Raw genomic sequence first — 17,620 nt, forward strand, 5'->3', positions numbered from 1 at the left:
CATATACCAGCCTTCCACTCGGTGCTTAAAACCCAGGCCGAGCTCAGTGCTTGGCAACCCTGGCTGCTGCCGTTGGTTTCCTCCTCACAGAACAACACCCAGATCCTTGACCGCTTTGCGTGTATATTTTCACACCCTTGCTGCTTCCATCTTCTTTCTCCGAGGCTGTAGCCACACTGGTGTCCCTCTCCGTTACCCAGCAGGTGCGTCTGTCTGCCTCTCTGCCTCTTCCCGGTTATTCCATTACTCACGCTGCGCAGAGTCTCTTTCCTCCTTTCTTCGTGGTTCAGATGCCGCCCTCTCAGGCGCTGTCTCCCAGCCCCTTGGGGGCGTTAAGCTCTTTCCAGCCCTTTGTCCTTCTCTCTGAAGCCTCATTTCCAGCAGGGTTGCTTGTGCACATCTCCCTCTTTCTGATAAGGTTTTCTGGAGGAGGAGGAGCAGGACCCGCTGTGCAGGGAGGGCCGAGAGTAGCTTGTGTCCTGCCCTCAGTGCAGCGCTTGGCTCATTGTGGGCAGTTTTGTTGGTTGAACTGTATTTTTTTCTTTTGGAATCCATGCAAGGTGTTTTGGGGCTGCCATTTTCCCCTCCTTGCCTTGAGATTGACTCACATTGTGAGAAAGTAGCCCTCACTGTGAACAGGCAGAGCAGGTTATTTATCTTGCTGTTTTATACAAGTTGTTACTGTGAATTTATTTCTGTTATAACTTTTACAATTTAATCAGTGTAAATCCGTAACACATTGACATTCTTTTACTTTTCTTGTAAATATTGATTTCTCTAATTTGTCTTTTTTTGTGGTTTTTAGACGCACTCCCCAAGATTAATTCCTCCTTCACAGCCTCAGCCTCCCCCTCCGCCACCACCGCCGCCGCCTCAGCAGCAGCCAATTAGAAGTCTGTTCCAGCAGCAGCAGCTGCAGCCTCTGCTTCCCCTGCAGCACCCGCACCACCCCTCTCCTCCTCAGGGAATGCACATGCCGCCCCAGATAGAGGCCCCGAGGGTGATGCTGACGCCGCCTCCTGTGACCCCACAGCAGCCCAAGAACATACACATAAATCCCCACTTCAAAGGGGCGGTGGTGACGCCCGTTCAAGGTATGTGTCTCCTTGCTGTCGTAAAGGCACGGGCTCCTGTTCCCTGCTCGCTGAGGCGTCTCTGTGGCCAGTGGTTCTCGTGTGTGAGGGTGACTTGGCTTTCTCGATTCCTTCCCTACCCCCTTAGACATGTGCTATTGATGGGCCAAACTGATTTGCTTAAAAATGTGTGTCTTTTGTTTTATAATTTAGAGGAAAGTGTTGAGAAAACTTTCTAAATTTAAAGAGCATTAGAGGTAACTGGAAATGTCTGAGTTGGGACTCTTCATCACTTCCCTGGAGGGAATGCTAATGCTTGTGTGGTGAGTGTGCCCCTCAGCTCCGCTCCGCTGCTCCCCTTGAGGCCCTGTGTTAGCTGTGGGGGCCACAAACCCCTCTTTTAGTTATTCTAAGTGAATGAGCTCTCGTGGTATTATTGCAGACACGTGGTCCTGGAGCTAGGAAACTGGTTTTGAGCTGTTGATGTGGAGCATGTCTTCATGCATCTGTTCAACACATGTTGATTGAGATACTACTGTCTCTCTGGTATTTGAGATACATTGGTGGACAAAACAATGCTTTATGCAGTTGTGATCTTTCTAGCAGACAGTCAGGGAGCAGTAGACATAATCAGTAAGACTGTTATCTGGCATGTGAGAGGATGAAAATACAGGAACAGACGCAGAGCAGAGGAAGGGACAAGGCTTCATTGCAAAAGTAATAGTTGACGGTCAGGGAGTGAGGGATGTGACTGTTTCAGAGGACAGTATTCCAGGCAGAGGGATCAGCAAGTACAGAGAGGTCTTACTTCAGGTAAGACCGTGCCATGTGTGTTCAGGTAACCACAAGAAGATGATGTGACGTTAGTGGAGTGATAAAAGCAGAGAAGAAACACGGGACCCGGGTTGAGACCTGTGAGCCATTCTAAGAGCTCGACTTTTACTCTGAGTGAAATGGGCTGTGATTAAGGGATCTGAGCAGAGGAATAACGTGATCTGATTTGTGTTTTAAAAGGATCATTCCTCTTGCTGTGTTGGGAGTGGGCTGTAGGGTGGCAGGGGTGGAAACTGGGTGTTCAGCTAGGAGGTGACTGCAGTAATCCAAGTAACAAATGATAGTGGCTCGGCTCAGGGTGGTAGCAGCCATAGTGATAACTGGTCAGATGCTGGATATGATTCAAGAAGGAGCCAGTATGATTTGGCGATGGATCAGGTGAGTCTGAGAGAGAGGGCAGGCAAAAATGATACTGGGGGAGGGCCTGAGCATTTGGGGGATGGAGTTGCCATTGCCTGGGATGGGGGAGAGCAGGTTTTGAGGGGGAAGACTAAAACTTTTGCTCTGGATGTGTTAAATTTGAGATACCAACTAGACATGCAGGTGGAGGTGTCAAGTATGCAGCTAGTGAGAGTTCAGACGAGGGTTTGGGCTTCAAGTACAAGTTGGGGGCGTTGTTGGCACACAGATGGATATAGAGCCTGCGCCCAGTGAGAGACTCAGAGAAGGGGTGTCAATATGTGGGAGGAGACTGAGGCCTGGAAGCTGGGGCACTGGATGTGAGAGGTGTGGGGCCTGTAGGGAGGAGAGCGGGAGGAACCTGAGAGTGTAGACGACGAGGAGCAGGGGAGAAAGTGGCCGCCAGGGGCTGGCCAGGGGCCTTGCTGACGGGTCAGTGGGGAGTGCACTGCAGGCTGAGGCCTACACTTAGCAGTAGGGGGTCTGGATTTTGACAGGGTTTTTTTGGTGAAGTGGTAGATGTACATGCCTCACTGAGGTGGATTTGAGAGAGAATAGGGACACAGAAATGGGAGATCAATCTATCGACAGTCTTTGAAGGTATTTTGCTAAAGCAGAGGTTGGATGATAATTGGTAGGAGGAAGTGGGCTTGAGAGCAAGTTTTTTATTTTAAGATGAGAACACTAGCAGCTAGTTGAGAAGGGAAAAAATCATTGATGCAGGTGAGGGGCAAAACTTATCCTTGCTGGGATCCAGTACCCAGTGGCAGGACTGTGGTGCTGGAGGGGCGCAGGGTCCTGTACAGATGCTGGGCGGCGGAAGGCCAGGTGGAGATGCTGAGAGTGGGCGGGTGTGGCAGGTGGAGGAGTCTTGTGAACTTCTTTCCTGATTTGAGTGGTAAGTAACTAAGAGTGGGGAGGTAGGAGGAAATGTTGGAGGTCTGAGGAGGGGAGAGAAGTTATGAAGTCTTCCCCTAGCAGGGTCGAGGAGGAGCTGGTACGGGTGCTGGGCATTGTTGAGGCAAACTCACTCTGTGTGGTCATGAACTTAGAGTCAGCGTGGTTGTGTGTTTTTCTCAAGCCACGTTTGTCTTTCTGTGTCAGGTGTGGTATAGACAGAGTTGGATTTGTCCGAGTTGAAGTGTTGACAGAGCAATAATGCTTGTAACAGTGGACCATGGAGTAGTGTATGGTGCTAAGGGGCCAGGAGATAGTGGAATGGAGGCCATTGGAGATCTCTGTAGAGTCGACAGTCAGTCGAATCAGGGTCCTGGAGGGAGTGAGGTGGAAAGGCGGAAGGTAGTGGTAAGAAGGAGGATGCACAGAGATTGTGGAAGGGTCATTGATAATGACCAGGTCTGGGATATGGCCTAGGTGGGATGGAGGATGGAGGTCAGGGACCCGAGAAGCAGGGTGCTGGAAGCACTGTCTCTGCCAAGACTAAAGACAGGGCTAGTGTTGAAGACAGTGATGGTGAGCTAGGAGCTGAGCTCTGAGACACGAGAGCAGTGTTTTGACCAGTAGATGGACAGTAGCAGGGGGTAGTGGGTGATGTTGTCTGATGACGGGAGATCCAAAACTGAGGTCTGAAACATCATCGAGGACAAAGAAGGATCCCCCCCCCCCCCATCATCCTTTGGGACAGCTAGGTTTCCTTTAGCAAGAAGGAGGCGGCTGAGGCTACCATGGGTTATGCTCACAGTGAACTTGGAATTCCAAAAGGCGTGGGCAAGAAGTTTCAGGAGTTGGGGAGAAGCTTGAGGTAGAACTTGGAGTGTGGGAGGCCAGTGGGTTGAAGCACTATGAAATTATGCTGTGGCCTTGGAAGAGAGGGCTGTGATGGGGGTCAGTGTCTGTGTGTCCCTATAGGACACACCATGGAGGGTCAAAGTGGGGTTAGCGCCTGTGGGTCCCTGACCTCCTTGACTGACCCCTTCACTTGTCCCCGCCCTATATTAGTGACTCCTCGGCCTCACCTTCTCCCAGGGCTCTGAGCTCCCATGGACAGGCAGGATGGCTGCTGTGCTTACCACTGTAGTCCCTGAGACCTGCACACCGCCTGTCTCTCCTTCCGCAGCTGTGGCGTGAATGAGCGACCCAATGCATGCTGTGTGAAGGAGGATGACTCACTGAAGGAGCCCTTTAAACGGTGGCTTCCCAAGACGCGCAACTGCAGTAAATCTCATTTGTCGGAATAATTTTACTAATGTCAGCGTCTCTTACTGTGTATTTCCTTGTAAAATTGAGTGGAAAACTGGCAGTTGGTAAGGTGCACAGGTTTTCTTTAGCCTGATAATAAATAATATTAAAACTGTACAATGGGAAAGCTATAAGGAAACCCCAAGATGGCTTCCAGGCCTGGAAAGAGTGCGCCTCGCCAGAAGTCGGCAGCCTAACAGGTGTCGAGTGCAGGTCTTGCGCCCCAAAGCTCACGCATGATCCAGTAAATCCAAGATCAGCTTGCAGACAACAGGTTTTAAACTCTGAGTACCAGCTGAATGTTTTCATGATGAAGCCAGGCGTTTAAGTGCCGTATGTTTCTTCTCTTTACTGTACCTTTGATCTTGAGACATGCTGATGCAGGGAGAGGGGGCAACTTGTCCTTGCCAGGCCTGCATAGAGAACACTTGCTTATTCCCTAGTAAATGCGTGAGCTTGTATAGAAAGTCACGGTTCTTCTTGAGAGAGGCCAGATGTCTAGATGTCTCCTGTATGTACGAGATAGATTAACCCAGTGACTTTCAGGACCTGAGGCAGTTTGAAGGTTTCTTAAATTGTCTTTTAAAAATTAGCAACATATGCACATCTTTTCCTCATGACACATACTTTCTTTTCAGGATAAGAATGTTCCAACATATTGTGATTAATCAGTTTTGATGTAAATTTAACTTGTTTTCCAGATTTTCACTATTATAACTGTTGTAATGAATTGAAAATTTAATCAGTTTAGTCCATTAAATACATAGGATAACAGAAAGATAAAAATATTAAATGTCAAATATTCAGAGTTCAGTGTTCAATAAAATGGTCTGTTAACATTACCAGTTTTACATTCTCTTGCTCACAGTGCAGAGGGAGGCAGATAGGCAGAAGTGTCTTCCTGCTTTCGTACCCCGTGGACTGCAAGACAGTTTGCAGACACATTGACAGTCTGAGCAAGGCTTGGCCCCTGGCTTGGGCTGGATTCGTGATCTGCTCTTATTACACCTGTTCTCAGATGTTCTCTTTTGTCAACTTTTACTCTCTCTCTCTTTTGTTACTTGTTACAATTTATTTAAAAAAAATTACCAGCTAATCAGAAGGCTTCTGTGTAAGTCATCTATTCATTATAACTGGCTTTCTTCCTGGAGATCCCTCTTGCGTTTCTTGGTCTTAGTCTGCCCTAGTTAAAGAGATTTAAAATTTTTACCCTTTCATTGTGTTGGAATTATTTGATAGGAATTGATGTTTAAAGCCCAAGTTTAAAAATAAGTGGTACATATTCTTGAAGGTCTGAGAATTTGGTATTTGGTACTTAATTTTAAAAACATTGTATATTGTTTAATATGTGGTTTTTTTCTTCCTCACTTTGATTATAATGTTTTGAGGTCAAGGTTGCTCTAGTTTTTTCTTTCTCCACCTCACAGTCTAATATTTCGCTTTAGGTATGTAATTGATGGACCCTGGTGCCTTTTAGCTAGCTGTGTAGACTTGGGGGCCGGGTCCTATTTTATATAAAGTCTTGCAAATCGACTCCCTTTCCTTTTGAAATTTTGACTCATTGGATTAAACTCTTAGGAGAGCGATGGACTTCTGCCATTTGTACGTTTTATCACCTAAGTTTCTTTCTGTCACATTTTGCCTTTGATCAGGCCGTGGCACAGACCCACACGCACTGTAACTTTAAATCGTGACCTTAACTGCAAGGCTTCATGTACAGGATTCCTTGAGTAGTCTGGTAAATAAAACATAGCTTTCCTTAGTGCTCTAATTTAAAGTAATTTTGATTGACTTTTAAGCTGTATCATTTCTGTATTTCTCATTCTTCAGAAATTTCTTAAGTTAAAGATATGCTATGCTATATTATATTATTCTCACTGTGTCCTTACCTGGTTGTTCCTGTGTGCATGTCTGTGTCCTAATCTCTTCTTATAAGAACACCAGTCGTATTGGATCAGGGCCCACCACATGACCTCATTTTCTCTTAATCGCCTCTTTAAAGGCCCTGTCTCAAAATAGAGTCACATTTTGAGGTACTGGGGGTTAGGACTTTAGTATATGAATTTGAGAGGAGCCACAATTGAGCCTACTACACCTGCCGATCTGAGAGCTTACTGTATGCATCTGGCAGCACACTTTGATGAAAGATACAGCATGTCACCATATAGCAGTCACCACTCAGGTGGTGGTTTTTCCCCCCAAATCAAGATCAGTATAATACATGTTTTAAATAGCTTAAGCATACCTGATTTAGCCCCAGGGTGTGAAACTAACATCTAGTTTCTTCCCAGTTATAAAATGTTTATTTTAAAATTACTTGATTCCTTGTTCTGGTAGATTGATGGGAGTTCTGCTTGTTTAAAACAATACAAAACCAAACTGAAAGTCTTTGCGTAGTAGGTTGCTCTTCGTAACAATACCAAAAGTGTGTGTATTTTCCTTTCTCTGCCTGTTTCGCTTCCTCCTTCACTCCCTCTCTCTCTGATGCCAGAGGATTTAGATTTACATTTGTCTTTGATTGGAGTCAGGAAATATAACGGGGTTAGATAGCCTGGATAACCTGGATATGGATGTGGAATACCAAGTCAGTCTTTTGTTTTAGAGGAATAATATCTTCTTTTGTTGCAAAATATTTTAATTTTAAATAGGAATTCACTGTTGAAATTAAGGCTTCTGCTTGTGCTGTTGTATGCTGAAGACTAAAGTTGCCTTCTCCCCATTCCCTTTATGGAATTGTAAAAATATTAAGCACTTAGCTTAAATGTAAACTCTAATTTCTATTATGTATTTACCCATAGTCTGTATTTATGGTAAACGTATGCTACTCTCCTGGGGGTTTGGATGTGAAGTGCAGCGTGTTGGTAATGAAAGGTGTTTTTGCTGCAGTGCCCTTGCTGCCAGTCCCAAGCCAGCCGAGACCTGCGGTGGGGCCCCAGAGATTCCCGGTGAGTAGCAGCTGCTTCTTCCGCTCTGCTAGGGGTGAGCATACATGTACGAAGAAATACTAATATAACAAATGCCAGTGGTTCCAGCTAAATAAAAGTGTAAGGATTTGTAAATATTGACAGTAATTTGTGCCGTGGAAAATATTTGTGAGAAGCTTAAGGGTCAATGGATTTTTGAGAATGGAATTAATTTTGTTTAACTGTAAAATTGTTGAATCAGGATCATCAGTAGAATGCCTTTCGTCTTAAAGATTATGAAGTTTGATTTTATTATTGCCTTACTTGAAGTGAGAAAGGGGTCTTGCTTCATTGTTGTCTATGTGTGGGGCACGTGTATGTCTGTGTACGTGTAGGTATGTGTATGAAATTCTAGGGAATAGGAATGAGATCTTTCCTTGTTCTAAAAAAACCTCAGAAGTCTTAATGAGTCATTGATTTTTTTTTTTTAAATGAAGGTTTTGTCTGTAGAAGAAGTCACACGTTCTCTCCCCCAACCTCCCCCCAACACTTTCCTCTACTTTCCATAAGTTCATCTATTCTTCTAACGTGTTTTAACTAGAAGAAAAATGTCTATTAAATAGGTATATCTGTTTAAATAAATGTTTTGTTTTATTTGAGTTTTTGGTTCAATTTGTAGTTAGTTTGTGGTTTTTTTAAATCAGTGAGGACATGTTCTTGCTAAAAACAGTGTTGTAAAAAATGGACCAGACCGTAAAATTTTAATGTCATTTGTATGTAAAACAGATACATTTTGTTTAGGCTAACCAATCTGATTTTCAGGAAATACCTGAATGACCTGTTTGACTCCAGCTTTGATACTTAAGTAGATACCGTATTTATATATGGCATTTAGCCAAAAATGTTTTAATGAAGGATTAAGATGTGTAGTCAAGATGATTATTCCAAAGTAAAATCAGTATTGGATTTAAGATTCAGAGTATTTTTTAGGAATTATGAATTATGATATGGTTTCTAAAACAGATTCATATTGGTTCTACCAGTTATTTTTTTAAAATTAGATGATATTTAGTATAATTCTCTATTTGAAGCACTTGTCTATATAGCTAAGCTTTATTAATTACCTGTACCCAAGGATAAACCTGTATGATTTCGTTCATTAGATTTCTTCTGGTGAAGTAATTTAACTGCTAGTTATTCTAGAACACTCCCGTTTTAAGTACTTTTTTCTGTTTCTCAGGATTTGTGAGCCTTTTTGTTAAAACCATTATTGAACTTGTTTTCGTGTTTTTTTGCAATATAGGGATAAAATTTGATGTGAAAAAGCAGCTGTAGTTTAAGAAAAACATAAAGCAATGTTTATGCAATCAGTGTTTTTGTAAAGATGTGTTTACTGATATAAAATCAGAATAATCAGTTGCAGTTTTCATCTATTTGTACATTTTTTACTTGTGCAAATATAATTGTATCTGACATTAGAAGCAGACCTCACAATACTTGAAGATATTACAAGAGGATAATAAAAGAAAATTTCTTTGCGAGAAACTGAACTAATTTTTAAGTTATATAGTGCTTGGAGGATGGTAAATACTGTTGCATTGCTTTTGAAAAAGTTTCTGCACAGTGTAATGTTTTGTTTTGTTACTGTTTTTGAGGTGGGAAGTGTATGGGGGTGATAAGAAATAGTTGGGCAAGAAATTAGTCATGTATATGATATAATTTGAGAAATGTTTCCTTCACCTCAATTATTTACTGCTGTTTAACGTGTATTATATCTTATTTTAAGCCCTGAATGCTAGATCTTAAGCTGAAATTACAGTGAATTTGTAGTCTTGAAAATGCAGTGATCTACTTATTCCTGTAATGAGTCTCCCTTAGGGGAAATAATCAGACATGGAATCTATTTTAAAAAAATAAAATAGATCTACTCAGAATTCAAAGTATATTACGATGTACGTCTGAAATCTGTATGTTATAATCCAATGTTACTGAAATAAAAAAAATACAGTGGAGTGTTATCTTTTTAGAAAGTCCATCAAAATGTTGTTGGGAAGGGAGATTAACTCTAGGTCATCTTCTGTTGTTTTACTTACACTGGGTCTTTTTTGGGTAACATTATTTTTTTCCTTTTATACTACTAGGTTGAACTTGGGTTGCTATCAATGTTTTGTGCTGTTGACAGTTTTGTGAATATTTAGTAAGTTTCTCCTTCATGCCAAGTGCTCCATATACTGCTTGTCCCTAAACTATAAAATGGACCAAGCATAGTTACGTGAAGCCCAGCTTCCATCCTTAAGCCAGTTTTCACCTGAGTAAATTATAAAAATAGTGGAGCCCCTCTGGCCCTGGGCCTGTGCAAGAAAGTACAGGTAAATAGGTGTTGAACAAGTGAACACGTGAATTCAACATTGAGTTATTTTGCTACTTATAAGGACCCTACATAAAATGAGTAGTGTAGAGAAGGGGTGTATATTTTAATTTTTCACTCTTTGTTGTTTTCAAGGATACGTATGTGAATTGGCACTTTTAACTATATAAGAATTCAGCTCTACCCAACTGACTAAAGAGTGAAAACAGCGGACAAGAGACAGAAATACCGCTAGATTTCCAAATCATAAAGGGTCTAGGATACAGTTGGTATTAATACTGAGGTATTCCTTCTCTTCCTTAACGATGGCAAGCTTTACTTTCTTAAAAGTCCATTTGTTTGATAATTTTATGAAAACTTGAGAAATTCTTAATTTAGAACTAGTATGCCTAGAAATTGTACTAAATGATAGTGCCTCCAGTTTTTTAATTAAAAATCACGGAGAACTCTAGGCAACCTTATGTGAAACACTCTTTTTCATAGAATTGTTTAAAATTATTTTAAAAATTCAAATCTTAAGCCACAATTTGGTATTCTAGAGTATGCTTGATGCAGCAAAACCGATATTTTTATTTCCTATTAATAAATTTTATTTAGAGAATTGAATCAACAGTTTTTAAAAGAAATATTTTAAAGTCAAAGTGATAAACATCATAGGAAAAGGATCCTTATTTTTAATCACTTTGGAAAATACTGCATTAGCTCTTGGTATTGAGCTGTCACTTGATCGTGTCAGTCTTTGCGTCCAGATGGGATTTCCTGCTGCATTCCCATGTTTATGGAATTCAGGGAAGTGCTTTGTAATTTAGGTTTCCATTTAAAAATTCGATCATGTATTTAATTTTAGTTACGATTATAGCTGTTAGGGCTCAACCCTAAAATGTTTCTTCTCACTCAGACTTTTGTTTCCAGAGCTATTTTATTTTTTCAAATCAGAGTTTTGAATCTTTTTTCGAAGTATATCTCAATTGATAGCATATCAAGGAATGAATCTTTTTCACATCAGAATATTAATCTGCCCAATGTAAAATATATCTCTGTTAGTTCAGTAGTGAGTAATTACAAGAGCTGGTTGGACAGGAAGTGAGCACATGCCCTCAGGAGTTAGAGGCGCTGTCTGAGTGAGTGTCGTTCCTCCATCTCAGCTCCCTTGATGCTGTCCAGTCTTGCCGTCTAGCCACCTGCTGTCCCTTAGTCCACTCGTGAGGTATTTTCGTTCATGTCAGGACCTTTGAATGTAATTTCACGATACAGTTGTGGTTTTCTTTTTTGTTCTCCTTTAGGGGAGTGGGGATGGGGAGGCTAGTTTACCTTTCTGCCAGTAAGCTTCTACCTGTGTGTCTATTTGAATTCTGTTTTCCATTTGAAATGTTCTTTGTTGTATACATTGATTAGTCCAATAGGTTTCTCTTTCCACAAAGGCTTTCCCTGATGTTTTCATCATTAATATAGTTGTAAGTCCTTTCCTTATCTGTACGTATATTTTCCAATTAGGTGTTTGTCTTCAAAGAGATGTTTATTGTTTTTAAAGTTTGACCACTTAAAAAAGTAACACTAAAATGTTGATTAATAATACCTTAATGCGTTGCTTTGAGATTTTGCTAACCTAATTTGTTTTTGGTGTTAGTGAAGTTGCTGTTTTTAAGCATTTGGATGAATCCCAAGTAACTCACATGGTAAAGATTCTTGACCCACAGTATTTTAAAACCTATTCAGTCAGGATTTTGCACTGCCCTGTCAGGTAAATGCTGATATTTTAGGGTAACCAGTTAAATACTAAGTTGTTCGGTTGCCAGATAATTTCTTAGTGATCTTTGTTTAAATTAAAACTGAAAATTATATTTAAAAAAGCTACTGTAGTTTTCAGTTTAAATTAGTCTTCTTAGTGATTCCATCACTTTAGGTAGATCCAATAAGTGAGATTTCCATTTACGTTTACTGTGTGGTTACAGCACCTCACAGGTGGATCTAGCTGCGTTCTGTTTCCGTATAGTGAGGTGCGTGGTATCAGGTGGTGGTGATTGACACTTCCTAGATGTGTTTTATACGGCATTTCATGCAAATCGTGTTTGATGAGAGTGCTGCATCCAATTACATTTCTCTGTGATTATAGCCCATGCAGATGTGAATCCAGACCTTATCCCATCTAGGAAAAAAAGTCTTTCTTTTGAACCCTTACTGTTTTTACAACTTGCCCGCAATGCCTTGTAATTATTAGCACTTAAGATGGGGAAGGAATGATGGGCATTTTCTCTTATCAGATCTATGAGTAGTAGCAGGCGAATGTGGGCTGAGACCCTTCCAGCTGTCAGGCATTGTCAGGCTTGCAAGGAGAGAGTGCAGTTTAAAATGCAGGTGACATAATACCCAACATCCTCCATTTGCTAGTGGGTTTCTGATTAATCATGATTACCATACATTATCATACCATCAAATTTAATCATATCAATGAATTCCCATCTGTAGCAGTAACAGGAGCAGCTAAACACTATGGTAACAGCTATTAAATATGGTGGTTATAAAATTCAGCACCCTGTTGACTTGACTTGCTGTCTTGTAAGTACACATTGTGTGTGTTGGGTAGAGATAGGGTGGGTGTGAGTCCACGAGCATAACTCAAAGGCCAGGGAATGAAGACTCATTGAAATTAGACAAAATCAGTTTCTCGTACAGTTTCTCAGCCATTAAGCCATATTGTAAAAAGTGCATTATAAAAGTATGTGATAAACTGTTTTGTTTAATTTTTGGCTCAGTACAACTGTTAGATTGAACTGCGAACTTTTCATAAATCCTCCCGGGTGTATAGAGTCGGGTGTAGTGGACTTAAACTGAGTGCGGTTTACCCCCCTGCAGTTTAATAACTCCGCCAAGTGAATGCTGACAGTAACGCAAAGTTGCGGTCTGACGGCTCCTGTCTCTGCCAAGAAAACCTCTATGGCCTGTTTTTACTGATGGATCTTGCAAAGGATATCAATTTTTTCTTTACGTATTTATTTTCCCAAGAGTCTTTGAAGACCCGTAGTTCTATTTAGATGCATTTTTAAGATAAGCTTTGAAAGAGACCCTATTTTATTGTAAACTACCTGAAAGTACTTCTTCCAAAGATTAGAAATTTTTTTTATTTTTAAAATTTAATCCTTTTGATGTACAAGTCTGTGAATTTTAACAAATGCATCCAGTTGTAGAATCACCACAATTAAGATAGAGAACAACAGTTCCATCACCCTAAACGACTTCCTCACGCTGCCCCTTTGTAGTCAGCCCCTCTCCCCACCCCAGCCCCTGGCAACCACTGAACTGTTTTCTGCTCCTGAAGTTGGGTTGTACAAATGGAATCGTACGATGTGTTTTGTTTTGAATGGCTTCTTTCACCTAGCACAGTGCATTTGAAATTCATTCATCCATTTTTTTGCCCCTGTCAGTGGTTTGTCCCTTTTTGTTGATAAATATAATTCCATTACGGCTGTACCACAGTTTGTCCGTTCACCATTTGGACAATTTCTCGTTTTCGGCGGTAATGAATAAAGTTGCTGTAAACATTTGTATGTAGCTTTTGTGTGAACATAGCTGGGAGTGGGAATTGTGAGTGATATGGCAGGTGTGTTCACAGAGAACTTAACAGCAGACAGACTGTCTGCTTTCAGTGGCTAGAGCTGATTGCTGCTTTGCTTTTTTAATCAATCCTTCCTTGCATGAGGAAATACAGTCTTCCTAGAGCAAATACTGCTGAAGATCAGTAGGACGTGAACAAAATGATGGAGCGATTTGTCCAGATTTTGCTCAGAGCTTGTTTTCAACAACCTTAAGGAGGTACCATTTTCTCCATTTTACAGATGGGGAAACTGAGTCTTGGAAAGATTAAATTGCTTGAGTTCACATAACTGAGTGCAGGAAGTAGGATTGGAGCAAAAGCAGTCTGAATGTTTTAATCATGCTGTACCCACTCCCTTTCTCTCTGAATATTAAAATGCATCTCAGTAAACTGGGTAAAAATAATTGGATCTGTATAAGATCATGATGGTCACCAAATGCTAATGTGGAAAAGTTTACTGTGGTAGGGCCTATCGTTGGGTGGGCTTGTTTGGGGAGAAGAATGGGAGGGGTGAGGTGCAGGAATAAAGGATTTTTTGTTTTATGAAATAATTTAAGTAACTAGTTTTAGGTTCATCAAAAGCACTATTTTGTACTAAAGTAAAGATGTTACAACTTGTAGTTCATACTCTAGTTGCACTGCATGAACCAATGGCATTATCTTAATGTATTTTAGTCCATGTGGTATCTTCCCTGCTCCGCCCCCCCCACCCCCCCATGAAACTGAGTGCTTGGAGCTAGGTATATGCTTCTTCAGCTTTGGAATGCAACTGTAGATCTAAAAGTACTTTCTAGGAAAATGAATGTAGGTATTTAAATAGGGCACAACCTGAAAGAAAAAGAAATCTGTGGAAAATACTGAAATAAGAGGATTAGCATTGTGATAGAGGGCTATAATTTTAATTATGTCAGGGGTTACTAGTGGTCTTTTTTTTTTTTGCAGTTACCCCATTTAATTAGAATTAACTGAGAGGCATTCTTAAGTGTCTATTGGTTTCTTATATAGTTCTTTGCATTTTAAGTGAGATTAATAAGTGAAAACATGTTGTAGAGGAAGGTTGTAATTCATTGAAAGATTCATGAAGTGTCAATGACATGGTTAAGGTATTTAATTAGTCTTATTAACATATACCAACTGACCCTTTTAGGGAAGCTGATAAGTCTCATAATAGCTGTTAGAGCCTCTTTATTCTTTGCATTATACAATTAACTTTTTGCTAAGCAATTTATGCAAAGTTTTCATCTTTTTTTTGTAACCAAAGTTATCAGTCTTTCCTGAATAGGATTAATATAGATAGCATCATGTAATTAACAAGAGATGCAAAAAAGTGAAAGTACAATTTGTATAAGAATTATATGAGAGAAAATGATAATTTTTTACCTTGGACTTTTAAAGGGATTTAAAGAAAAGCAAAATAGAGCAGTTATTTGGAAGGATTAAGGTAGCCTTTTCTTTCAAAAGGTAGAATTACATTAGTACTAAAAGTTCTGTTAAGTGAGGTATTCACAACTTACTAACAGTCTTAAAATAATTCTGCATGTGGTAGAGGTAATTGATAACTTATTATCCTTTATACCCACGAAATGGTAGAAGTTATTAAATGAATCATCACATCGAGAGAACCTCGTCGGCTGTGAATGTCAGACTTTGGAGCCATGGTTTTTAGTTGGCATTACTTGAAGACTAATTGCAGCAGAAGCAGTGTGTGACAGAAAGAGCAGTTTATAAAGCAAAAATCTGAAAATGTGGCTTTATGTCTTGAGTTACTTATTGACAGTGTAACTTTGGATAATTCACTTTTAACTCATAAACCTGAGTTTCTTCACTCCTTAAAGGCAAAGTTATTTGTTCTCCCTGTTTCTTGCACTGTATCTATGAAAGATGTAGTTATTGTATTGGCTTGTCAGTCGGCATGCGAATGAGGCTGCATGTAACAGATAACTCAGCAGTGACTTAAAAAACCAAGTTTCTGATTTTTTGCGTAAGAAAGTTCTGGGTTGAGATAGCAATTCTGTGCCGTTGTCAGGGGCCCATGTTTTTTTTGTACCTAAATTCCAGGCTGAAAGAGGAGGAAGAGCGGGGGCGAAAGGTGCATGCCAGCTGGAGCAGCCCCTAGTGAGCCTTCCTAGGGCCCGTCCAGCAGGGCTAGTGACGGCTGGTGGGTCAGAGCCCAGCCCGTGTGGGAAGTTGGAATCTGTGGTCTTCTAGCTGGGTACAGTGTTGTCCTTCTGTTACTAAAGAGGAAGTGAGAATGTATACTAGGGAAGCAGTTAGTAGTTTCCATGTGGCTAAAACTTATGGCCAGAATTTAAGTTATGTAAATAGAGAAAAAAAAAGTGACATCTGTTCAAAATGAAACAGAAAACAGTAGGAAAAATGGTGTTGTGAGCTTAGTGATGCCTACTATTTGTTAAACTTCTCTCCTATTTCAAAAAGGCAGTACTGCTAACAGTCAGTAAGCAGCTTTTATGATCTTAAAGCTTAAAATGCTTGTTTATTTAAGTATTCAAACTCTCAATTCTGTTGTCCATTGAGGTAGACAGAGGCAATGAGGGGCCTGCGTGTGTATCCCAGGTGATTTCCTCCTTGTGTCCAGCATGATCTGATGTCTCCAGAGAAATAACCTTGGTCACTCTGGTTTATTTCACATCTTAGTCATTGACTTTCTTTCTGAATAATATCTTGTTTTATCTGCCCCTCTTTTCTAATCCTGCTACCACCTGGCCCTCATGCAGGCATTTGTTGTCTTGGAAATGGGATTTTTCCTGGTTGGATTTGATGCATTTACTATTAAAGCTGTCTCTTTCCCAGTGTTGGCCTCTCTCATCTGTTCAGCTCAGTGTGTGTTTCAGTTCTTTAGGGCCTGTGCATGACCTGCCATAATTTTAAATGGCACCTGCTGCCCTCTGTCTGGCTGTCCCAGGTTACTACACCTTGCCAGTGTCACAGTTTCAAGGTTATGTCCGCAAAAACCCTCTTTTTCCATTCTTATTCTGTGGAACCAACTTCTAAAGCCAGAAATTTCCTTTTTCACTCAACTTGAGTCAGCTATTTCTTTCTAAACTGTAGATAGCATCTCTGGGCCTACCCCCTTTATCAGTCTCTCATAGGTTAATCAGATAAGAACTGCTAATTTCTTTTACCTATTCAGTCCTGTCATGTAATATCCTTGACTGTCTGACTTTTGACTTGATTTAGTCCTTACTGGTTTTCTTGACTCTAAAGCACACACATTCTCGCACAGTTACGTATACATATGTGATTATAAAACATTGAGACAGATGAGGGAATGTGAAAATAAGTCCCTAACATTTGCTGTTCTTGACAAGCGATGGATAGCATAGTGGGTTAGTGTGGTGCTCTGGAGATAGGTGACCCTGTGTGAGTCCAGACTGCTGCTTTCTAGGCTTGTATTGTGTGCAGGTTATTTAAATGCTGAAAAGAGTTCTGTGAGCGGAATCTCTGCCTCTTAGGATTGTTGTGAGAATTGGACGAGACAGCAGAGGAGCTCTACACAGTTGGCTGGCAGCTGCAGGAGTGGGCGGGCCCTGGGTCGGCAGCAGGAGAGCCCGAGAGGGTATTTGAGTGTGCAGTGTTAGGTGAGGGCACCAGGAATCAGGATGGGAAGTGTTCTGGAGTGGTCCTTTCCTGTCTGGGGCCTGAGTTCCACCTTCCACGTGTGGGTAGTGCAGATGTGGACACTTTGAAGGCAGATTGCGGTGGCTACTTACACTGGGGAGAAGTGGAAGTGGGACTGAGCCGGGAGAGGAGAGCGCGGTGCTCTCTTGCTATGGCGTATGTTACAGTGATTCTGGAGAACTTAGAAATCAGGCTTTGCTTTATCCTTTTTTGGAATGGGTGACACAGTTGTAAGTTAATAAAAAGTTCTCACAATGAGTGAGATGTGCTTTCCAGCTGTTACTACAACAGAGTACTTAAGGGCTAAGTGGAAATAGCCCCAAAGGGCTCTCCTTTCTCAGAAAGTATGTTTTACTCTTCCTGCCCTTCTCTCTGGTACCATCTCCCTCTGTCTGTGCTTTTTTGTTAACTCATTAACGTAGTGGGGACTGATAGTGCCGATGATGAGTTAGAGCCCTCAAGTGTGCTGACCGTAGTTCAGGTTGAAAGCTGGTCAGCACATCAACAGCATAATACTTTGAACTTCTTTTATAATTCAGCATACTGTTCCAATTTTTTTTTTAAGATTTTTTATTTTTCCTTTTCTCCCCAAGCTTGCTAGTACATAGTTGTG

At 40.9% G+C, this 17,620-nt stretch overlaps 1 protein-coding gene across 4 annotated transcripts in view; it reads left to right on the forward strand.

Annotated features, from left to right (window-relative positions):
• RBM33 (RNA binding motif protein 33) overlaps positions 1-17,620 on the forward strand; it is a 132,562-nt gene that overhangs the window by 64,584 nt on the left and 50,358 nt on the right. For all 4 annotated transcript variants that reach the window (XR_006523736.2, XM_044765671.2, XM_044765670.2 and 1 more), the window contains exons 8-9: positions 806-1,094; positions 7,392-7,450. Coding sequence is in view for 3 of the 4 variants with exons in the window: in XM_044765671.2 (XP_044621606.2) it covers positions 806-1,094; positions 7,392-7,450 (348 nt within the window). In the remaining variant the exon portion in view is untranslated. The remainder of the gene's footprint in view (positions 1-805; positions 1,095-7,391; positions 7,451-17,620) is intronic.

The sequence above is a fragment of the Equus asinus genome, chromosome 1 (genome assembly GCF_041296235.1).
Source record: "Equus asinus isolate D_3611 breed Donkey chromosome 1, EquAss-T2T_v2, whole genome shotgun sequence".
In the NCBI taxonomy this organism is placed as follows: domain Eukaryota; kingdom Metazoa; phylum Chordata; class Mammalia; order Perissodactyla; family Equidae; genus Equus; species Equus asinus.